This window comes from Tauraco erythrolophus, chromosome 9, assembly GCF_009769465.1.
Source record: "Tauraco erythrolophus isolate bTauEry1 chromosome 9, bTauEry1.pri, whole genome shotgun sequence".
Lineage (NCBI taxonomy): Eukaryota > Metazoa > Chordata > Aves > Musophagiformes > Musophagidae > Tauraco > Tauraco erythrolophus.
The window spans coordinates 40,582,317-40,606,707 of NC_141473.1; the positions used below are offsets into that span (position 1 = coordinate 40,582,317).

The 24,391-nt window shown below is 45.6% G+C and overlaps 1 protein-coding gene across 2 annotated transcripts in view; it reads right to left on the reverse strand.

Moving 5' to 3' along the window:
- Nucleotides 1–24,391, reverse strand: part of PRKG1 (protein kinase cGMP-dependent 1) — a 528,936-nt gene that overhangs the window by 4,957 nt on the left and 499,588 nt on the right. For both annotated transcript variants that reach the window (XM_086616279.1, XM_086616278.1), the window contains exons 10-16: nucleotides 23,594–23,690; nucleotides 9,638–9,777; nucleotides 6,286–6,375; nucleotides 3,717–3,858; nucleotides 1,366–1,529; nucleotides 427–549; nucleotides 267–329 (exon numbers count right to left, since the gene is read on the reverse strand). In XM_086616279.1, the coding sequence (XP_086472405.1) occupies nucleotides 267–329; nucleotides 427–549; nucleotides 1,366–1,529; nucleotides 3,717–3,858; nucleotides 6,286–6,375; nucleotides 9,638–9,777; nucleotides 23,594–23,690 (819 nt within the window). The remainder of the gene's footprint in view (nucleotides 1–266; nucleotides 330–426; nucleotides 550–1,365; nucleotides 1,530–3,716; nucleotides 3,859–6,285; nucleotides 6,376–9,637; nucleotides 9,778–23,593; nucleotides 23,691–24,391) is intronic.

Here is a 24,391-nt window from a genome sequence, read left to right on the forward strand (position 1 = left end):
TCCAAATGCTCTTCTGCCTTAGAGTGCTTCAAGCGTTAACGGTCAACGTGCAACGGGTTTTGCTCATAGCCCAGGATGCATCAATACCAAAACTCACGGGGCAAAAAAAAAAAAGTCCAATGGAAATTCAATCAGAGTCTAAAGCACACTAGAAGGGAAAGGCCAAAGGAGTTCAATAAAAGTGATTTTTTTTTTCAGGAAATCAAAGTGTTTGAAATGCGTGTTTCTGTGTGCTGGATCTGACGGACGGTGGAGAAGACACTTACTTGTGCTTTTGGATATCTTTCACTCCGTTTTTCAAGTTCCCTAGTCTTTCTGATGGATTGTCCCTGTAAACCAAATAACAAATGGGTGACTTTCTTAATCCTCCCAAAAGCCTCAGTTCTTTGCAGACCGGATCGAGGTGATTCCATTTCATGTGCTTACCTGCATAGTTTTTTAATTAAATTAGCAGCATTTTTGGCAATCTTCTTTGGAAATTCAATCATGTCTATTCCCCTTAATATGATGTTGTAGGTCTTCATGGGGTCTGGGCCTGAGAAAGGGGGACTTCGGAGGGGAGAGAAAAATAAAGACCATCAAAAGCTTGTCTTTAAAACACCATTGAAGATTGATTAAACCAAAAAAATATCTGAAATGAGTCAAGGTAGATGACAACTAGCAATGTTTTGCTTTAATGACGTCCCAGCCAAAGAGCTCTGGATTTCAAGGACGTTGGCTGCAGGGAAGTACCAAAGAGGAAAGTTTTCCAGAGGAGCACATGCTAAACCTCTTCTTCTCATGATGGTGCGTGTCCCAATAGCCTGAGAAAACGGGTGTGAACAATGCTCGCTGGTTTATTACTCTCTGTTAGATGTTGTGACGTGCTTCCAGTGGGGATTAACTGGGTTTCCATCAGTTTTCGGACTCAAGCCCAAAAGGAGAAGCAGGTTGAGGTGATGGATCCTCTTCCAGCTCCTGTATCCCAACAGGATACTACCACCAACATCAGCAGAAAATACATACAGCCCAATCTAATTAAAGGAAGGGATGGCTATAAGGACCCACGTCCCCATGGGGTCAGGTCCACCTCCTCCTTTTCAGCCACGCAGCATCCCATCGCTGCACCTCCCCACTTGAATTACGACCCCTTTTTTTTTCCCCTTTCCACACCACGTTGGGCTCAATCAGGGCCAAACTGAATTTCTGGGCTCGTTTCACAGCATTTCTTAAAAAGCCTGCTCATGTCTTGCCCTTGGAGAGGGGAAGCTGGGATTTCCAGCGGGACAAACGAACGTGGAGGGTCAGCTCTGAACCTTCCCCTCGCCTAATCAGGGTGACAACGGCAGAAATATTTGGATCTATTTGCGGCCCCGATGCCCATACCTGCCAGTCAGGAGTTCATACATTAAGATTCCCAGTGACCAGTAGTCTGCTGAAATGTCATGACCTTTGTTCAGGATGATCTCGGGGGCTACGTACTCTGGGGTTCCACAAAAAGTCCATGTTTTCTTTCCAAATCCTATTTTCTTTGCAAAGCCAAAATCGACCTGCGGAAAGGAGGAGAGTACCATGAGGGCAGAGCACGAGAGGGAACGCCGGCCGTGCTCCGCTCCTCTTGAAGTGAAGCCGAGCAGAAAGGAGGTTTCGTGGGAATTTTGTGGGAATGTTCTCCCTAAAGCATCGTGGGTCATCCCAGAACCAGGCAACCACAGTGACCTTTTCGCTGATTTATCCTTCGTGATAGAAAAGGAAGGTTCTTGCGAGGGAAGAAGAACAAACGCCAACACCGAGGGTTTCTTGGGAGATGCAACTTTGGATCATTCACAGCTCACGTTGATTTATTTTGCTTTTTTTTTTTTCCCCCCAATTAATTCCCAGCCTTAACCTGAGCGAGAAACTCTTCAGGCTCAATCCTGACCGTTTTGGCATCTACTGCAAAGCTCAGATTTCTCTCCCAGTATAAAGAGCGATGCAGTACAAGTGTTCCCCCAGTTTGCTTGATTGAGGCTGTTGGAACATGCTAATGGGGCTCACCAACCTCAGCGTGTCCCTATAGCAGTGCTCCTAAGACACTGGCAAGCATGGAAAATCAGATTATACTGGGAATTGAAGCCATTTTTTGGGGCCCAGGCAGAGGTGGGGTTGATAGGCTTACTGTATTTCTAGCTCTACAGCCTCTGTCCTCCCCTGCCTGCTGTCCCTCCACGGCTGGGAGATGTTCCTACACCTTGTGCTGGTCAGGAGCAAAATGTCCTACATGATCACAGTCCCACAAGAGATCTGGGACATTTCTCGTGCTATCATGGATGTGTTCAGGGAGATCAAAATGTCTAAGGAGCTGGGGGGCTGGGGATGGGATCAGAAGAGATCCATGTCCAGATCCTCCTGGAGTGGGGAGAAGGACAGTTCTGTACCTAATTGTCCTATATCATCCGACACGTTGCTGGACCCCTCGGCCTTAGCGAAATGCTGTAGAGGATAAACCCTGATATTGTTTGTTAGGCTTATTGCCATGGTGACACACGGTGGCTGCCACCAGGCCATAATGATCCATGATGGTGATGGTCTGACTTACTGCTGCTGACGCCACTCCCGGGTTTCCCATTGCAAAAGCAGGGAAGAGTCTCCAAGCCAAGAAGCAGAGACCTTGGCCACGCCATGACCCTCAGGGAGGGCATCAGCCCCTCTTGGATGCAGCTCTTTTTAGGGTTGCATTGCCCCATCCTTCACTGATGGCTTCCCAAGTGCCCACATCCTCCAGCACCTCCCACCAAAGGAAGTCTTTCTTGTCTTCTCCACCTCTCCGTGGTCTCACCCAGCTGTCTGGGGTATACCTTACATCACGGCTCCTCTGCGTGGATTTTTGAGGCAAAAAAGTAATTTGAGTGAATAATGCAATACACTGAAACCCATCAAGAACTCTCTAATTTGGGGAGTGGAGGTGCTGCACACGCTGCCGGCCTGGTTTGGGGAGGTGGATCTTGCAGGGGGACAGCACCGAGAAGGACCACAACCTTCTGGGAAGAGGAGTTTCAGGCAGAGCCTTAAGCAGTCGTCCCAGAGGAGCTCACACACATCGAACGGGTGTGTTATCGGTGCCAGAAGACAAGTGGCCCTCCTAAAGCAAGAAGCTGTATCGGTCACACTTCGTCAACACAATCCAGAGCAATTAGTAACAATCATTTCTTGCCATCACAGAGTCAATGATTAGTATTTCCATTAAGAAGGACTTTTTTATTGCTTACACAAAGGACCTGATGCACAAACAGCAACGTGCAAAATTTGTTTCACCGGTCTCCTCTGAAGCCCCCCGATGCAAGGCCTTCCCCTCTCCCACCACTATTTGAAGACACCTATTTTCAAGCTGTCTTTTAGTCTTTCAGTAGCTCCAAAAGAGCTGGTTGGATTTCTCTTGATGCTCTTTTCTAAACATTTCCACTTCAGGATGATGGATCTGAATTTCAAGGCAGATTTAGTGTTTCCCAGCTCAACCATACCCTGAGCCTCAGTCTGTTGGAGGTTGGGAAAACACCCCGGTGGTGGGTGACAACACCCTTGCCTTCATCCCATCTCAACATCTACTGATGGCCACCATCAGAGACAGGATCCTGGGCTGGCTGGACTTTACTTCTGACCCTCTATGGCTAATCCTGTGTTCTCCTCTACCCCCAACACCCATTGTCTGATAGTAGCGGTGACTTTTTTTGGCCACGCTGGACGTCACAGGCACTCACCAGTTTGGCATAACCTCGATGATCCAGAATGAGGTTTTCTGGCTTGAGGTCCCTATAAATGATCCCTTTGGAATGCAAATAGGCAAAAGCTTCGACCACGCACGCCGTGTAAAACCTGGTCGTCGAATCCTCAAACGAACCTCTACGTGAAAATGAGAGAGGGGATAAAGCGATCAGATCTCTTCCTTTACTGGACTTCACCCTACTGGTAAAATATCCATACAGTTCAGTAGAATCACTCTAATATCTGGAAAGTGGCTGTTGCTAAACTCACTTTTATACATAAATTTAATTGCATTTCTGTTTTTGAAGTCAGGGTCTCTGCCTTCAATCCACCTTCACATCAAACATTCTTATCTAAAATATTTTCGGTTTTATTTTACAATTTCATCTCGTAGAGGCAAAACGTACAAATACCTTCCAAGTAAAAGGTGATTTTTTAAATTATAATCCTTGACTTTTGGGTGATAAAGCTATTGTGAGGTGTGGAGATCAAGAACTCAGGTCCTAATGTTCATAACTGAGCTGAAAGGCAGAAAAATTACAGTTGCTGGGGCTTGAAGTGTTAATTGCAGATTCAGCATAAACTGCGCTTTTGGATCTTCATCTCAGCACCAGTTTGCAACTGGTTTTCCGAAGCAAACCCTATCTCCCTGCCTCTGGGAGATGGTTGAGCTTCGAAGCCCGTCTAAGCTAGGTGGCAGCAGAACCACGACGTAAAGCCGAGAGAATTAAAGATGAAATTATCAGGTTCTCACACAAGCGAGGAAAAATACCACCCAGCACCTGTTAACTTCGCTACGGTTATTGGTTTAACGGTTCCGGAGAAGGGATGGTGTCAGGAAAAGGAAGAATTACAAAAAAATTGCGTTCTAGGTAATGAAAAAAGAATTCAACCTTCGCTTTCCGATCAATCTTTCCGATGCATTTCTTTCTTTCACTTTCTAAAGTGAATTAAATTGAATTAAATCATGAGTTACATGCGATTCACCCCACCTTCTCCTGCCCTATATTACATGCATGTCCCACCTACACCCCTCAACCCACCTCCCCGCACGCAACCCAAACCGAAGGCTGCAAGGTCAAACCCTCCCAAGGCAGGAAACACCAGGACCACGTTTGCTCGTGCATTACACGCTTTCCTAACTACTTTTTTTTTTCCACAGCTCTTCTACATCCCGGCTGTGTAGTGCTCCTCACAGGGTGTGTTGATGCACGATCCTGTTTTGCACTTTGATGAGCAGCTCTCGTTTAATATGGGATGGCTGGACCAAAAGCACATGTGGAATGACTGGTTTCCTCCTGCTCATCGCTCCCATACCTGACTGTGCCATAAATATCACGCCTTTTGACAAGGGTGTGGAGTGATAGGATGAAGGGCAATGGCTTTAAACTGAAAGAGGGCAGATTTCGATGAGACATAAGGAAGAAATTCTTCCCTCCGAGGGTGATGAAACACTGGAACAGGTTGCCCAGAAAAGTTGTGCCTGCCCCATCCCTGGAGGTGTTTAAGGTCTGGTTGGATGAGGCTTTGAGCAACTTGATCTAGTGGAGGGTGTCCCTGCCCATGGCAGAGGGGTTGGGTCTTGAAGGTCCCTTCCAATCCAAACCATTCTCTAGAATATGAAGAAATACTAGTAGTGTTTGCCACAGTGCCTCTGCGATGGAGATGGAGGTTGACGTTCACAGTGGACCAAATACTGAGACGAGAAAAAGCAGGTCTTTGGGATGGAAAATTGTGATTTCTCAGAAGGCTTTGAAGAAGTCACCTTGTTTTACTTTGAAAATCCACTTTTCCATAGATTTTGTTGCCTTAGGGCCCTGGTTTATAAGTCCAGAGTCCAAAACTGCCATAGCAGCGACGCCTAAAGGTCCACACTGGAAAGACGCTATCTCCAGTGCGTGTTTTGCAAGTCCACAACGAGACTGGCCTTGACATTGTAGGGTCATTCTCTGCCATACGTGGTGCCCTAAGTCTTTGTCACCCTTAGGACAGTCCCACATTCCTCCACCAGGTGCCTGAGCCTCCACCCAGGCTCCCAAACGTGAGAAACGGTGGGATGGGCACTGTGGACGCAGTTGTAATTTCTATGGTTATTGTTCTAGAGGTCATTATTCCAGGTAATTAAAAATTAAATGAATTAAATAATTATATTAAACTTCAAATATACCACCAGCTATTTAGGGGTACCTTTTAGAGATGAAGACACAGACAAGGGGCAGTCAAAGACCTACTGTAGATGCAATTGATGACATGACTACCATCGCTACCATCACTACTTGCTGTATTTTTTCAGAGAGGCCACAAAAAAGCAGCTCTGGGTAAGTCTCCACTCACATAAAGCCTCGTATATGTTGGATGGAATCTAAATGTGTCTTTATTCTCAGTTATGACTGGATTCACTTCTTCTCTAGTCAGCTGCATTGGACCAAAAACATCTCCTCACCTTTGTGGGATCTTAAATCAAAGATAGCATGGCTTTGCCCATGAAAGACAAAGACCTCTGGGTATCTGAAGGCATATTAGAAAATAGTCCACCCTTTAAGATAACTGTTTCTAAAAACTCACCGGTCCCTGAGAATTGTCCAGAGCTCTCCACCTAGACAGGCTTCCATCAGCATGTACAGGTACTTGCTGTCCTTGAATGTCCTGTAGAGCCTGTCGTTGGCAAATGAGAAAATCAGAAATAAATCCACAGTACAAGTAAATGCACCAATCTTTCCAACTTCTTCTGGACTGTGGGCTTTATCCCAAGAAGTACTGCAAGATTAAGGAGAATCCTTCAGAGCTAGTGCTACATTTAAGGAGATCGCTTACTTCCATGTCTCTTCTGGGATAGGAAGTATTTCAGCAGAAAAGGATGGATATTTGAGTGGTGAAGTGTATCATGGACCTCAGAAGAAGAGGTCGTCACGACTCTGGGAGTTAAATATAAAATCCCCCGTTTCTAATGGTGTAACCTGAGACTTGGCTTTCCAGGTGTGCTTGAAAGAGAAGTTTTCCTACCGTTTTTTGTAACATCTGTATCATCTTATCCTTCACGCTACAGAGTCCAGCTGCAGATGGGCAGTCTTCCTTCCATTTGATCATTTCAAAGGAGCACCACCCAATTTGTAATTCGTTTCAGAACTTCAACCCACTGATCTAGTAGAGTTTAAAGAGAATCCATGGACATGCCAGTACCTAAAAGTGCTCTTCCTCTTCCTCCCAGGGACTGAATGTGGAGGAAAAATTACCTAAAGGGATAGATGAGCCGGGCTTTATGAACCCATCATCCTTCTCAAGTGCAACCTAAATCATGCGGTAAAATCCAAGCTTTGTGTTTAATACAATATATTAAATAAACACAACTATGAAATGATGGAATAGCTCTTCCCAGCTAGTGCTCAATCCAGTTACTGCTATCTTTTATGGAGCTGGGTGATGGAACAGGGAGAAAACAGCTGGACTGGGTTCCTTTCGAAGGCATTTAGTTAAATATTAACTTCAGGTTCGTGGAAAAACATCCCGGCGACTACAGCTTACTTCTTGCCAGTTGGACAAAATAGAATTTATCTTAACAAACCTTTCATCTATGTTAAGGTTTACAGAAAACCAACATATTCAAAAATCCAAAATATGAGTAACTAAATATTTATAATTACTCAGTAATTTAAATGCTACTGAAATAAGGCAGTTGAGGTAGCCCTGTCGAAAACTTGTTTTTTCCAGAAAATTCGATGGGCATCAAACGTGCAGAAAAAAAATTATCAAATATTGTTTATCAACTGTAACAGAACATAAAGTTTATACAGGATGAAAGTGCAGCATTTCGGGAGCTCAAGCAGTCGTTAAGTTTGAAATGTCACAATAATTTGAATTCATTTCTTATTCCCTTTCTTATTCCTTGAAATATCCGCAGATCCGGCACAGACATCCACTGCTCAAGACTTGTGTGGCCCTTTGCCAAATCCACGCGGAGCATTTTGTTCTGCGAAATCCTTCTTTTATCTATGAATAAGTTTTATTTAGTGACACCTGGCTGCTTCTGCTCTTCTTTTTGCCTGGTTTCATGTCTTTTAATTCTTCCAACATTTTTAACCATCGGTTTCATGATGAATTAAGAAAATAATTGGGTTCTTCCAGAATTTTCTCTTTCCCGTTTGGATATCCCAGCAGTTGTGTCCTTGCTTCAAGAGAATTTGAAACCCATCTTTCACACAACGTCTCAAAACAGTTCATCTACCGAAACGTCTCAAAACAGTTCATCTACCGAAACGATCAGATTTCTGCTCGTAGCACCCAGAAAAATATTATCCCAGCTGGCTCAAGAAAAGGGCAAAATGAATAATTTGAGGATAGAAACTATTAATGACTCCAAATCCCCAGGGATGTGCAAAAGGAGAAGTGATGGCGAACGCAGACGCAGGGTTTGAGAAAGCAGAGAGGATTTTCTAGCTGTGGCACACGCAACACCAAAAAGTTGGGCTTTATGACTTAGATTAGTCCCTTCCCAGTATGGGATTTCCACGGGGTATTAAAAATAGTTAAGGGAGGCTTGTTGTTGTAAATGATGGGAATTATTGCAGGATATGGGAGGAAAAGACCTACAGCTAACACGCCATTTTTTCACCTGCCTGCTGAAAGGCTGAAAAGTGGGGATGCAGAAGTATTTATTTTATTAGCGACGAATATCAGTGGCTCCACTAAAAAATGTTCGCAGGCTCCGGCTTTTTGTTTCGAAAAGGGAAACGGTGTCAAAACATCTCTTCGCTTGGCTGGCCCCGCACTTCCCCTCCCTTTCCATCCCCATCCCGAGACAGCTCAGGCTTCCAAAAATAAATCTATAGGCTGAAATAACCCGCATGGTATATTTGGCTCCAGCCTAGGGAACAGGGGCATGTTTGTGAATTGAATATTACAGCGTGATGGAAACCGTAGCTGGGTAGTAGGGTGTTGGGCTGCAGTTGTCACCCATGAATCAGAGGCGAAGGCATGGGCTCCGGGGGAATCCCAGGGATCAGGCTGGGAAGGAAACACCTCCTCAAGCAACTGATGGGTGGCCGTGGCGGCTACGCGCTTGCCTTCGCGTTTATCACCGGGGTTTGGTTTCACCCCTGGGTTAGTATGTCTCTCCGAAGCAATTTTTGGGAGCGGGGTTGATCTCCTGCAAGGCAAGTACTTCAGGCATCTCTTTGAGGGTGGGCATCACCCTTGGCTTAGATGAGAGACTGAAATGCATCGCCCTGCCAGAGGTTCTCACCACCCACCGCTGGTATCCTGACCTAAACCATATAAAGAACCATCTCAGCTTCCTGCTGACAGATACTCGCAATCCTTGAAGAGCCAGAGAACTTTGCTATTAAGGATAAAACAAATAAAAACGTCGGGCACCTGATTTTATTCACACTTGCTTAGGTTTGGAGGTGGGATATGGTTTGAGTGCATTTGCCCATGATAAGTCAAGGGGCGCTCAACTGGATTTATCTAATCCATCCTAAACAGTTGGACACAACTCTTTATTCGCATGATCTCAAGAGATTAAATCCAGCTTTCCAGCTTCCCTTTGCGGGAAGGAAAACTCAGAAATTCAGAAGAAAAAGGAAAATTAACCTTGAGCAAGTCATGGTGCCATATATCTACATGGAGCATCACCTGCCAGCATCTGCAAGCTTGTTCCAGGAGCCACAAAGCCATGGGAGCACGGCACGGGGCCAACGCAAACCAGTTAAGACATGAGTTAAGTTTAGGCTTGAGTGAATGGCCCCCATGGGCAGAGTAATCTCACGTTTGCCTGGAGAAGACCTTATTTCATCCACTGGATCTGCAGTCCCTTGCAGGGAAGCTATGGCTGAAGGGTTTTTCTGGTGATGGATGGATTATTCCTACGTGGTTTTATGAAACGCCGAGATCAGCTGTGTGTAAGGTGGAGGGACCGTACCTCACGATGAAGTCCGAGTGCGCGCTCTGCATGATCTGCTTCTCCGAGCGGATGTGCTCCTGCTGCCTCGTGTCCACGATGTGACGTTTCTTCAGTATTTTCATGGCGAACGTTTTCGATTCTTCGCTTTTCAACTGGACCTTGGGGAAAGTAGGTGAACGCGGTGGTTAGAAGACGGGCGCATCCCCCCGCCAAACCGTGACAGTCCAACCGCATGGAGACCTAGCAATCCCACCATCCCACCTTCAAATAATTCCTCTCACCTCTTCAGTCATCAGCTTTGCTTCAGGATGAAGCAGGTTTCGAAATACTCGGCCTATTGCTGAACTGAAAAGCCATTTCTAAACCTCCCAGTGCTTTAGGGAAAACCCAACCGTCAGCGCTACTCTCAGGTCAGAAGACCTTGCTACCCAACGTAGAACTTTCACAAAGCCTTTTGCTCTAGCTAGTAACAACTGCCCGGGCTCTGGCAGGGAAACGCAATCCTTGGATGTTTGTAGAGGATGAGTGGAGCTGGCTTTTCAACACCACTGCTTGGTCACGTCTTTACTTTTAACCTTAAGCCTCAGCAACTTATTTTTAGCCTGATTTCCTGAACCGAGGTTGAGGGGAGTTGTTTGCTTGTTTGTCGGCGTTCCCCTGGTAACTTCTGAACCCTGAGCCATCCCCAGCCCGCTCTGAGGGACCCGTACCCACCCCAAAGACAGCTGGAAGGCAGCCATCCTTTCCAACTTGGCCATCCCTTTCTTAGTCACCACTGAACGAGAAAGGAACCTCATCATTGACCTACCAGGCCTCGTAGTTTGCTAAATTCCCCGGCAGTTGCTCACAATAATATTTCCAGTTAAATGCTTTTCCCCCTTTAGAGTAAGAGGTGACATTTGGCAACTTCTGTTTTGATTTTCTGGTAGGAATTTGGCTTCAGCCAGCAGACGAGTGGCTTGTCTATCAGCAGGACCCACCGACGAGTGGCTTGTCTATCAGCAGGACCCACCAGAAATCCAGCTCGCCTTTTAGGTTAGGAGACAACATTCATGCAGTTGCAATTTATTTACTATAATGTCTATTTTTATATTTTCTTGGTAACAGAAACACGGGCTGATATGAGATATGGCACCTTCCACACTTTTCCCAGGCCACAGACCATAACCTTGAATGGTTAAGAAACCAGCCCTAATAAATGAGAGTCCAACCGTCTACGGTCAAAGTTTTCATCGTGAGTTCTTCAGCATCCAGACACATATGCACATATTTCCCTATCTCTTTAAATCCACTTGGGGTTTCGGTTCCCAGATTTGTGGCTTCTTATTCCCCCACAGCCACCAGCATTCCCAAGCCCACATGAAACTTTTCTTTTTCCAAAGGCGCTGGTCTGCATTTCGCACCGAGACTTCTAATTATTAGCTTTGCATGAAGCCCATGGTTGCTGTCTAATCCTCAGGGAGCGAGGGTACAAAGACCTGAATGAGCCACAGAAAATAAAAAAACCACATTTTTTCTCATCTACCAAGTAGAGCTGCCCAGTTATTTATTGAACTGGTGCTCCAGGGAGCTGCCTTCGCTACGTGGTTTGACCACAGCTCAAAGCAGAAAGAAATTCTGCATTTATGGCAGACTGACAGTGATCAAAACATTTTTGGTTTTGGGGTTAGAGTTTGTTTTTTTGTTCTTGGGTGGGTTTTTTTTTTTGTTTTGTTTTGAATAAATGGCATATGGACTTTAGCTCAACTGTTTGAAGTTGATTATTTGATATTACCCAACCTAAATCGAACCAGGGTGTTACAGGGGAGCCGGGAGAGAAGTGAAGTGACACACAGGGAACGACGACATGACAAAAAGTTCAGGTAAAATCTGGGCTGAGCAGAAATGACTAAAACTTGCAAAAAACCCCCAAAAATCAATTAAGGTTGAGTACAACTAAGCATATACTTCTGGAGGACTTATCTCTCTTTCTCCTGATAGCAATGCAGGTTTCCCATCAGACCTGTCCATCTCATGATGGACAAGCACAAGCAGCTGCCACACAAATGATTTCAAACAAAAGTCTGTGCAAATCCCTATTCGAGATTGCAGATCAGATTTATTTTCTTTCAGCTCGTATATTTTAAGGTTAGGCTGCCCACAGACAAATAACAATGACCAGTGGAACCAAGAAAGTACCTCCAGTAGCAAATGTGAATGCTTCTCGGTCTACTTGGACATGAAACATTGAAAAAGAAAAAAAAAAAAAAGGATAAAAAAAAGATATTTGGCACTCTAAACTTACTCGAAACATAAATTCCTATTTTCCTGATGTTAATCTGTACCAGATATCAGTGTGAAAAATAAACACAACAACCTGGTGGAGGCTCAGATGAATAATTCAAATATTTTATAATAATGCGTAGCATGAATAAATCCCAGTGTGTCCCCTTCTGGTATTATCATTTTAATACCATGGATTCATTAAAAAGGCTATTTCTTTTAGTAATTACTGTTTTTTCAGGGATGCCTGGGCACCTGATGGAGAGTCTGGGGACGTCACCTGTCCTTGCACAGCTTCAAAATAAGTACAGAAAAGGAAATGACTAGAAGGAAGCAGAAGGCAGTGGTTTTATTTGGTGTTTGATAACGTTATCACCACCATGGATGTTTAAATATAGAACAAAGCAAGACTTTGACCTATCGCCACGGGGGAATTTCGATCCGTTTTCCATCCCCACCCCTGTCGTGCTTCGTCACGCAAAGGATTCGCCAGAGTTTGAGAGCACGAGGGGATTAATTAGAATTAACAAGGTGTCGAGGTAGCAAATCCAAGGCTTCCATTTCATATCGCCTGGTTGTCCACCTGGAGAATGAATCCGGCCAACATCTCCTCCTTCTTCAACGCACCGGAGTCCTCCCCTTGCTTTGGAGATTCTACCAAATGCAGTAACTATGAGGACTATTTTTATGATAAAAAGCTGGGGAGCTCCAAGTCAGTTCTATTATTCTTAAAAACAGTAATTTATAACATTAAACTCATGATAGGTGGATGCTCCATCCCTGGAGACGTTCAAGGCCAGGTTGGACGAGGCCCTGAGCAACCTGATCTAGTTGGAGATATCCCTGTTCCTTGCAGGGGGGTTGGACTAGATGACCTTTGAAGGTCCCTTCAAGCCCTAACGATTCTATGATTCTATGATAGTTAATAGAAAAAAAGAAACATGTCAAGTCTAATCCCAATCTCGTTTAAAAATTTAGAAAAAAAAAATAACATCCAGGAGCCCCCTGGACTTTTTACTTAAAAAAAAAAAAAAAGGATTAATGTTGAGGACATGAGAACGGGCTGCTGAGAACATCCCATCCTCCAGTTATAATGAGAAAAATAGCACAGGGAGCCACAGAAGCCACAAGGATTTCGACTCTCGGCTCATAAGCAGGGGTGCATTGGGCAGGAAGCTCAGCCTCCCAAAGAAACCCACCACAAAAATCTCCTAAATGCTTTGGAAAAGGGAAAAGCGTGCAGTTTTCCAAGGCTGGTGACTTTGCAAAGGAGCCATCCTTGCTACACAGCTCACGAGATCGGCTTTCTCTCACTTGGAAGCAACATCTTCTATTTCAAAGGACCTGAGACTATTGATTTGGTGGCGACCTGCTGGAGCCTTGGCTTTCAATAGCTCTTCTCCGACAGCAGCCAAGCTGTTACAAGGATGGACACAGGGTAACCACCTTCATTTCTCTATTGTATTTTCTTTTTTTCTGCAAGTTCAAAGAATTTCTGGTCCCTTCCCTCCTCCTTTTTTCACTCCTCTCCTTGCATTGACCTTACCCAGTCACCAGCACAAAACCCTCCAAAATTCTCTCTCTTGGAGATTCAGTGTAAAATGTCCACATTCAACGATAATATTAAAGTCGTACATCTGCTGTAAGGCCCCATGGCAGGAAAAACTAGAAATAAAATTTTTAGCAGTGGGTAGACTCCGTCCCTTTCTCTGCACCTTCATACACACGTGCAATAATCCCCAAAAGTGAGAATCCTTGTAAAGCTGGAGTTACTACTGATGCTCTCCTGGACTCGCTCCCAGTGAATCTGCCGGAGCTCTTGCCCTCTCTGTTAGAAATGAACCTCTGGAGCAGAACATAAGCTGTTTCAGCTGGGGAACAGGAATACGTTTTCTTTCCAAAAGACAAGAAAATGCAATAGGGAGTGTAGTTAAATAAAGCCCGAACACCATCTTAAAGAGCTATTGGAGCAGGTCTAGAGGAGGGTCATGAAGATGATCTGAGGGCTGGAGCACCTCTTCTATGAAGACAGGCTGACAGCGTTGGGGTTGGTCAGCCTGGAGAAGAGAAGGCTCCGGGGAGACCTTCGAGCAGCCTTCCAGTACCTGAAGGGGCTACAGGAAAGCTGGAAAGGGGCTTTGGACAAGGACATGTAGTGACAGGACAAGGGGCAATGGCTTTAAACTGAAAGAGGGGAGATTTCCACGAGATCTAAGGAAGAAATTTTTTACAATGAGGGTGATGAGGCACTGGAACAGGTTGCCCAGAGAAGCTGTGGCTGCCCCATCCCTGGCAGTGTTCAAGGTCAGGCTGGACGAGGCTCTGAGCAACCTGGTGTAGTGGAGGGTGTCCCTGCCCGTGGCAGGGGGGTTGGAACTAGATGACCTTTGAGGTCCCTTCCAACCCAATCCATTCTATGATTCTATGGCTACCTCTAACTTCTCACCGCTCAGAAAATAATGCTATTTCAGCAAAGAAACTTTGAAAAGGCCATTAGGAACGGGGTGGAGATGTGTTGGTAGTGAGTTGAGCAGAAGAGGAATGCTACAAGGTTGGGAAAAGACGCAAATGTGGAGGAGAAGGGGAGGGGAGGAGAGGAGAGGAGAGAGAAGAGAAAAAGGAGAGATGGAGAGGAGGAGAAGGAGAAGGAGGACAAGGACAAGAGAAGAGATCCAACCTCTTCTGCTTTTCCAAGTCCTTGTTTTGTTAGATCTCAGCTGGCTTCTCCTGGGCTCCCTGCACTTCTGTGAAAACGTTGGAACTGCTCCAAAATCACTGCTTTGCTTTTACAGTGTATAAACTTCTGCAACTTCCAAAACACACAGTGCCCTCCAGGCCTGATTATTATTATTATTTTTTTTTTAACACAGCTATAATTCACACACAAATAAATACGGTTTTACACCTTAGCGCTTTTTCAGACTTTCTGGGAAAACAGATATTGACGAGACAAAATCCAGACCTCGATGGAAAAAAAAAACCACACGTAAATGGGTGTATCTGTATGTTTCTTAGCCTTCCCCTGCCTCTATTTACAATAAATCATATATGTGTATTATATATAGTCCGCAATGCGAGCGATTTCCGTGCAACCCCAGTGAGAGCCGCACTGATGCTACACAAGGTGACCTTGAGAAGCTGTGAACGTTAACAAAGCTTTCCCAGGATGCAGAACAATCCCCAAAAGAAGGAGTTATGAAAAAAAAAGAAGGGAAGACTAGTGAAGTGCCTGAACCTTTCCGTACCTGGCCTGCGGGTAGGCTGGTTTAACTGCACCTACCTCCTTCACCTCTCGTCTTCTACTCCTGCATGACCTTCTAGGAGAAGACAACAAAGAAGCTCTCACAATTTTTTCAATTCCTATCTACTGCAGATGTTGTGGCTGTGGGTTACAGCTCTTGAATGGCCGTGAGTTTTTCAAGAAGCCCTACGATTCTGTTTTTTTTTTCTCCAGGGAGCTGCTACAGATAGTGTTTGCCACTCTGGTACCCTTGGCAGATCCTTGAAGCCATGAAAGGGCAACAGACCCAAGGGCACGAAAGCAGAGCTGAACACCTATTTATATTTACAGTTTATCCTTCCTTCATTTTGGCAGCTACGTAGAGGTTACAACTGAAATGGTTGGTTGCTGCTCAAAAATCCCTGGATTTCTTCTTGCTGGAGGTATTTGAACCTTCACAGTGGCTGGACACCGCGCTCACAAAAACCTCGCTCAGAAACCTTTTCTGCGGATCTTCAAGGGAGCTGGCCAAGCTCCCAGCTACACGGGAACACACAGGGAGCGGAATTTGTGCAAGTGAAAAATATTTTATTTACCCTGGAGATGTGGCTTTTTCCTAAACAGGCAGCAAGGGTGAGCTTTTAGGAGCTGGCCAGAAGCTCTTCTTGAACTTCTTGTGGCCACGACTCATAGACAAGTTTCCTATTGCTCTTGTCTCCTACCGAACTCCCCGTGTGGGCACGGCGGGATCTTTGTAACAACAAAACCACTTCACCAAAGGGCTTTCGCTGGCCGTGCGTTTTGCTGTACGTGCATTATTTGGCCATAACGGGGCCACAAACCAGCGCGATCATGAAACGTGAGCAGCTCCGTATCACGTTAAATAATAACCGACTCGACCACAGCGCTCGGGAACCCAAGTGCAAATGCTTTTGCTTGCTGGGTATGTCCAAGGTCCTTCATTTTTCCGCCGTTTCCCAGCTGGACGCGTTCGGACCAACAAAAATAGCAGCAGCTGTTGCTGAGTGCAGCACTGGCGAGCTGAGCTCTCCTAAGCCCAACAGCTGAACTGCTGCACGAACAAAGCGGCGACTTCCCCCCCCTCCAGAGAAAGAGTACGGTGTGCTTTAGTACTAAATATACTTCTGTTCTTCCAGGATGAAGCAGATTTTGCCGTCACCCCCAGACGACATCCAGAGGGACCTTCAGAGGCCTGAGAGGTGGGCCTGTGAGAACCTCACGAAGTTCAACAAGGCCAAGTGCAAGGTCCTGCACGTGAGTCGGGGCAATCCCAAGCACAAGGACAGGCTGGGTGGAGAATGGATTGAGAGCAGCCCTGAGGAGAAGGACTTGGGGGGTGTTGGTTGATGAGAAGCTCAACAGGAGCCGGCAATGTGCGCTGGCAGCCCAGAAAGCCAACCGTGTCCTGGGCTGCATCCAAAGCAGCGTGGGCAGCAGGGCGAGGGAGGGGATTCTGCCCCTCTGCTCTGCTCTGGTGAGACCCCCCCTGCAGTGCTGCGTTCAGCTCTGGGGCCCCAACACAAGAAGGACATGGAGCTGTTGGAGTGGGTCCAGAGGAGGCCACGAAGATGATGCGAGGGCTGGAGCACCTCTGCTATGGAGACAGGCTGAGAGAGTTGGGGCTGTTCAGCCTGGAGAAGAGACGGCTACGGCATGACCTTCCAGCAGCCATCCAGCACCTAAAGGGGCTACAGGAAAGCTGGAGAGGGGCTTTTGATATGGGTGTGTAGTGATAGGACAAGAGGCAATGGCTTTACACTGAAGGACGTGAGATTTTGATTAGATCTAAGGAAGAAATTTTTTACACTGAAGGTGGTGAAGCACTGGAACAGGTTGCCCAGAGAAGCTGTGGATGCCCCACCCCTGGAAGTGTTCAAGGCCAGGTTGGATGAGGCTTTGAGCAACCTGGTGTAGTGGAGGGTGTCCCTGCCCATGGCAGGGGGGTTGGAACTAGCTGATCTTTGAGGTCCCTTCCAATCCAAACCATTCTATGATTCTATGACAATATTCTTTGCCTTAGAACCTACTTTCTTCCCAGCATTTCTTTGTATTAGGCAAGTGAGGGAATATCTTGCTCACATTTACGCCTCGAAGCCTACCATGGTGCTCAGTATCGCAGAAGTCTCTGTTAGGGTTTCGAAGGTACTTTGCACATCTCCTTAAGGCTCTCCTGACCTGGGGCTTAGGGAGAAATTGTAGTTTGCATATCCAAATTATAAGCAGGCTACATGGTGCTTCTCATCATATCCTTCCCATCTTGTGCTCAACATCACGTTAGTTTGGGGTTAGTGGCTGGAAAATAAGTTTTTTATAAGCAAAGGCACTGGGAAATATATTACAATTTGGGTCTTGCCATAAAGCCCGGAGGTAAATGTTATTTTTCAAAAATGTCTAGAAGGAAAAAGGCTACAGAGCAGTGAGGAATGTAAACTGTTTCCCGCATAAAATCATTCCAATAAAAAGGAAACAGCGGAAGAAGGCTTATATAGCTAAAAAATGTGAAACCAAATGGAAAAACTCCCTGCTGCGGGTTCTTGAAAATATCAGATGGACCTGAACTCTCCAACCCCATTCGGGATCCATCCCCGCTCCTGACCTTGGCTTTACCCACAATACAGCACCTATTTTTATGGCTTTTTCCTGCCTCCAGCTGGAGCTCAAGCCTCCAGTTTGACAGCTCATATCCCGATCCGGCCTCTGACAATTATTTTATGGGCTACAAACGGCATCTTGTCTTCCCAAACCTTGACGACATCCTTCCCGTTAACACACAAGCCCCGAGAAGATGCTTCCACCTACAAAGGATGCACTGCATTCCATTAGGAACTAAAAATCAAAGGAAAAAGCCAAAAAAAAAAAGCTCTGCAGTGGTCCAGTCCCATCTGACGGCATCGTTAAAATTAAGCATCCCGCATCTAATCAAGAAGGGGAGGAAAATTAAAGGGCCAAATGTTGATCACCACCATTTTGCTCAGCTCCATAGCAGTAGTTTCGTCGCCAGATGAATGTGGGATTTACTCAAGTACCTTCAAAGCCCTCACTTAAATCTCAACTCCCTCACCTCGAGGCCAACCAAAATGCCCGTTCTTTCAAAAGGAAGGAGGCCGAAGGATTCCTGACAATTAAAAAAAAGGGAAATAATTAAGAGATTTCGAAGAGAAGAGCCATCTTTCTAACAAAAGGCTTCGTAATAGCTGGAATAAAAGGATAACTATGCAATTGGAAATTTCCACTAATAAATATCTGAATTCTGCATCTGTCAGTCTACTGGAAGACAATTACAGCTTTTTTTTTTTTTTTCCCCTCGCCGTCTAATTAATTCACTAATGGTTTTGTTTACAAAACAGGCTAGAGGCTATAGTAAATTTGACTGCACTTAATAATCTGTGGCCAGATTTCTCTTAAAACACGAATAAAAATGAAAAATGCCGTCCGGTTCATTTTAAAAAAGTCTCGTACCGCCCCAGCAAAACGCTGCTGAAACGAAGACTGGTTTTATGTCTGTGTCTTTATTAATACCCGTATCATAAAGGAGTTCAGCTTTTAGTGGCCACCATCGAGCCAAGAGGACTTCACTGGGGTCTATGTAGTACATGGCACCATAAACCACTTTCACTAACGGCTTGCATTATAAAAAATAGAAGAATGTTATTAACTTTGCATCTATTAAAATCAAGGCAGGGAGGGCTGGGAGAGCTTTTGAGAAGAGCAAGGGAATTCAAACTGGTTTTTACAAATGGAAGCGATGACTTGAAATAAAAGGGACACTTAGCAGTGGCAAAGTGCTGCCCGTCGTTGTCCGGCTCTACCTGAGCAGATGAAGGTCCAGGTTGAACTAACGTGCCTGGTTTAGGGCATCGCTCCGAAGAGGTGAGAGCGAGGAATAAGAACAATCATGGGCCTAGAAAAGCATGAATTAGATGGAAAGCTCAAAAGAAGCACATTTATTCTTTTCAAAGAACAGAGTTTTTCAGGTTCCCATGATAACAGTCTTCAACACAACGCGACCTCAAGGGTTGTATTTATCATATTTTAAGTTGACTACTAACTACAGCAGGGAAATGTTAAATATTAGGAAAAACCTTCCTGGGAATCTCCTTCTCTAAAGATGTCAACGACAAATTAGGGAAAACTGGTCAGAAGTCATTAGGTATATTCAACTCTGCCTTGATGATGATCTCTTTAGGTCTCTTCCAGCCCGAGGTTTCATGACCATGTGGTTGAAATATGTCCTCTAAGCGCCACCGACTTCCGCAAAACTGCTGAACGTTAAAACGTATGATGAAATGTTTTGCCAAGTCAGGGCTAAAAACTGAGACTGTCCTTAATCTGCCTATTGCCTGCTGCCTTCAGGATGTCCCAAGCCATATGTTACCCATAGGAGTGCGGAAGGCAGAGCTTCCTCCAAGCTTGCGTACGTGCAGGGAGGGTGGGTAAGTCTGTAAGTTTTCACTGGCATCTCTGTCCTGAGAAGTGAACAAAGATGCAGCTGAAACCAAGTCTCAATCAAGCTTGCCATGGAGTGTGGTGAAAATACACTATTTCTGCAATTTTGTAACATGTGGTGTGGTTGACACACTGGAGGGAAGGGATGCCATCCAGCGGGACCCTGAGAGGCTGGAGAGATGGGTCTGTGCAAACCTCATGAAGTCTAACAAGATCAAGTGCAAGGTCCTGCACGTGGGTCAGGGTAATCCCAAGCACAAGTACAGGCTGGGCGGAGAATGGATTGAGAGCATCCCTGAGGAGAAGGACTTGGGGATGCTGGTTGAGGAGAAGCTCAACACGAGCCGGCACCGTGTGCTGGCAGCCCAGAAAGCCAACCGTGTCCTGGGCTGCATCCAGAGCAGCGTGGTTGAGGGAGGGGATTCTGCCCCTCTGCTCTGCTCTTGTGAGACCCCACCTGCAGTGCTGCGTTCAGCTCTGGGGTCCCTAACAGAGGAAGGACATGGAGCTGTTGGAGTAGGTCTAGAGGAGGGCCATGAAGATGATGCGAGGGCTGGAGCACCTCTCCTGTGAAGACAGGCTGAGAGTTTTGAGGTTGTTCAGCCTGGAGAAGAGAAGGCTTCGGGGAGACCTTAGAGCAGCAGATTTTCACTCTACCTGTGCTCAGCCACCACCTACACGAACTGATTTCACAGCGATGATGACTCTACCCCTGTATGCTCAGATACTCCGATGCATTTATTTCAGAGCTGTCTAAAATAATCTTGATTTAAATCCAAAATAACTGGCCTGGAGCAGATGCTTAGAAACACAAGCCTTAAATTAAAAGGAAATCAAAGAGCAAAGACAAGAGCAATAAAGTTCAGGAGAGATGGTTTATGAAGACTGAGGACACCTGACCTACACCTCCATCCTCTCCAAAGCAGCGCTTGGTGAGACACGAATCTGAGATGACATATTCATTCCCTGTTCCAGTGTATTATGGAGGCACCTGGATCCCAACACAGAAGATGCTCAACTGCTACAGTGCTGAGAAGCTTAACTGCAATAAAACAGTGGATGCATCCAGTAATCCATGCTATTAAAACCCAAGAAATCCACTTCTACTGTTTTCTTTCTGCCCTGCTAAGGGAGGTGTCCACCAGCCAGGAGAGACGTGTCCTGGAGCAGCTTGCACCTACTTGGCAGCCCTCCGAAACGCGTGAGGGTTGTCCTAGGAATGTGGCACTGCCGACTCTGGGCAGACTGTGGTCTCTCCAACCCGTCTGTTTGCTTTTTAAACATGGAGAATCCCACAGGTCTGTAAGTGAGCAGAAGCCTTTATTTGCTCTCGTTCCAGTGGCAGAGCTGGTCCCTGTCTAAAATAGCACAGCCAATCCACAGCTGGTTTCTCTCCTCAAGAGAAGCCTGGATAAAAGTCAGGGACATAGTCCAGCTGGGAATGAAGAAGGACAACACCACACATAAGGACAGGACACGTCACAAGAGGCATCAGGTTGCCATTGAAAAACTGAGCAAACTCCGTACAACACCCGACGTAAATCTGTTGGCACAAAAACCCCCCAAAACTGCCCAGAAAGGCAAGACAAAAAAAGATATTTCCATGTGTAATCTCCATTGGATCGAAAAGAATTTAAATTTTACGCTGTCTTGCCCTAAAAGCCACGTACTTGTGTAGGAATGCATTCAAGGGGCGACCTCTCCCAACAGCCAGCTCCACGGAGAGTCTGGAAAACCAGCATGTATCGATACAAACCACATCTGGAAATTAAAACGCAGACCAATGGGACCAGTATTCAATTAAAACGCAGGCCAATGGGACCAGTATTCAATTAAAACCCAGACCAATGGGACCGTTACTCTTTCTTGGCCAGCAAGACCCCAGCTAAGCCCTAGACATTCCAGTTTCCAAACAGACAACACCAGTTGCCCTCTTGAAGGATCCAGAGATGCCCTGGGGGGGTTTGTTCAGAGCAGCTGAGGTTAAGCTATAAAAATCCTCTTCTTTGCAATCTACTTTATTTATTTGATCAATTTTACTCTTGGAAAGCGCAAAAATGGGAATGTTTTCCAGGAATGAATTCCAACACTGCTGTCCACTAGCAGGCTACTGTAACACACACAGGCAACAAAAGAGTCAATTACTCCTGTCTGGCTGCCTAGGTGGCACCAGGGCTTCCTGGTTGCTTCTAACATTTGGCCATCTCCTAAGAATGAAACATCTCAACCTGACGATGATCCGACATGCTGAAGTGATAACATACCAGATGTTCCTGCCCAGGAACATCTTGAGGTTTTCGAAGCTTGACAGCACGCATCGGAAAAGCCTTAAGAATGAAAACAAACCTCACAAGGTTCTCCACAAGATTCAAGACAAGCCCCAAACTTAGAATCATAGAATGGTTTGGGTTGGAAGGGACCTCAGAGACCATCCAGTTCCAAGCCCCCTGCCATGGGCAGGGACACCTTCCACTAGATCAGGTTGCTCAAAGCCTCATCCAGTCCTGGTCGTGAGTGCTTCCAGGGATGGGGCAGCCACAAGTCTTCTGGGCAACCTGTTCCAGTGTCTCACCACCCTCAGAGGGAAGAATTTCTTCCTTCTGTCTCATCAAAGTCTCCCCTCTTTCAGTTTAAAGCCATTGCCCCTTGTTCTGTCACTACATGCCCTTGTGAAAAGTCCCTCTCCACTTCAGGTGGAGAATCCAGCGGTGATGTTAATTTAAGAGATAAATCTCCTGAGCTTTATGCTGTTGGCAACAGAGGGCGAAGGGTCTTCAAAAGGGAGGCTGAGCACAACCTGAATTAAATTCCTGCTCTAAAGCATCCTCGGCAGCAGATGACTATAGAAGGAGCAGGTGAAGGACAGGCTATGGCTGAGCTCTTGGGACTCTCTTCCAAAACAGCAGTTCCTAATATCAAATAAATAATAAACCCAAACCCAAACCCCAGGAAGGAACCGGCTCTCTCACGGCCATGCTCTCCTGCGCACCATTTTACATACATCCAAACAGGAAAAGTCAGAAATAAAGTCACGTGGAAGAGCGAGACGCGCTTTTGACACAGAATGGACCCGTTAACGTCACAAATAATCACCAAAACACTTCACTTTGCAGGTTTTCTAGTTCCCAGGTGCATTTGGCACCTGCAGGGTTACAGAGCGGGGATTTCTCCAAAGTTTCGTGACGGCAGCAGTAACTCTGTTCCCTTTTCTGCCCTTAACTTACAGAAGTTCCTAACATACTGTACTGGTGTCCGGTGTCAGAAGCTCCTCCTTGGTCAGCACCATGATGTGAACTAAGCTCCCCCTTTCTATTCTAAGTTTTTGTGTTTACATGGTATCACAAACAGGTCACGCAACGGCTGCCCTTTCAGTCCCCACCTGCTCAGGCTTTGTTTGAAAAAAGCCTGCAGAGCTCTAAATCCAAGCAGAGCAAAAAGCGAGCTCAGATTTTGCCCTTTCTCTAAAATTCTGCAAAAAATGAAATATTTTGCCGTGAAGTGCTGTCACAGCTCAGCCATTGAACCTACAGCTTTCGTGCTAACCAAGTAGATCTATCTCTAGACCTGAATTAGAGACTGCTCAGAGGAGACGTCGTATCGTTACTCCAGTTTTGCCTAAGTAACATTTTAGGTTGCTCTTTCAATTTTAGCACTCAGGGGCCACACAACTCTTCAGGTTGTTTTTAAAAGGCAATCAATGCCATAAACGTGGGACCACCTGGAGAGAGAAGACGTGCGCTCCTCTCTCAACCTAGTACATAAACTCTTCTTGGCTACCACAAAGGTTGGATTTGACGATCTCAAAGGTCTTTTCCAACCTCAACGATTCTAAAGCATGTAGTCCCACATTTTGATTTAACAGGAAATGTAATTTGGCTTTCTTCAACCATTAGAAAATACATCATTTCACCACAGAATTTTCTTCCTGTTATTTGGGTGTAATAACAAAGAAAAATTACAAGACTCACAACACAGTACTTTTTCAAGGACGTCATGCAAAATTCAAAGAAGAAAAGATTACCTACCAGCTCGACTCGTCCAAACCCTCCGACTCCAAGGGTGTCAATGATGTTGAAATCAGACAGTTTCAGGTTGGCGAAGAAGGCAGCTTCGGCTTCATATCTGGATTTTTTTATGCGAAAAAACGGAAATTTCTTAGAGGTGCAAACATGAGTACCGTGCGATACCGTACCCGAATGGCATGAGCGTGGAACAGCCTTTACCTGCTTAATTTCCATCTTATCTCTTACAGTTTGCTTTCACTCACGCTCAGCGTTTTGCTGGTGCCAGCTAGAGCATCGCTCCGACGTCTCCACGGTTTTCCAAGTGAGAAAAGCCAACATACCTACTGCACGCCTACAACGCGAACGTCTGGTATCGCAATTCGGCTCCAGCCACCCCAACGATCAATTTTCTATTGATCTTCTGGTGGGTGGATTTTGGTTTTGGGTTTTTTTTTGGTGTCTTTAAGTTATTTTTGGAAGATCAAGTCTCTCATAGGAGTTTCTCTTATCCACAGGCTGGCAGTAGTTGCTATAAACGTTTATTGAAAGTGGCGCGATCATTAAAGTCCCTGGAGAGAAATCCCAGCCAGGTTTTATGAAATCAGATCCCATAAGCTGCAGGCTGGTGGGCAAATGCCTGAAATGAATGACTTCAGCCACATATCAACATTCCTATAAGAATATCTTCACTTCTTTTCCTCCTATAAACTCACTCGGAGCAGACGTCCCGACCCAGGAGGTCCCAAAATCCAGATGCTCCCTCTTTAGCCCATGTCCAACTGGCTCGCAACACAAGTTCACCAAGCCCTTGACTACGGA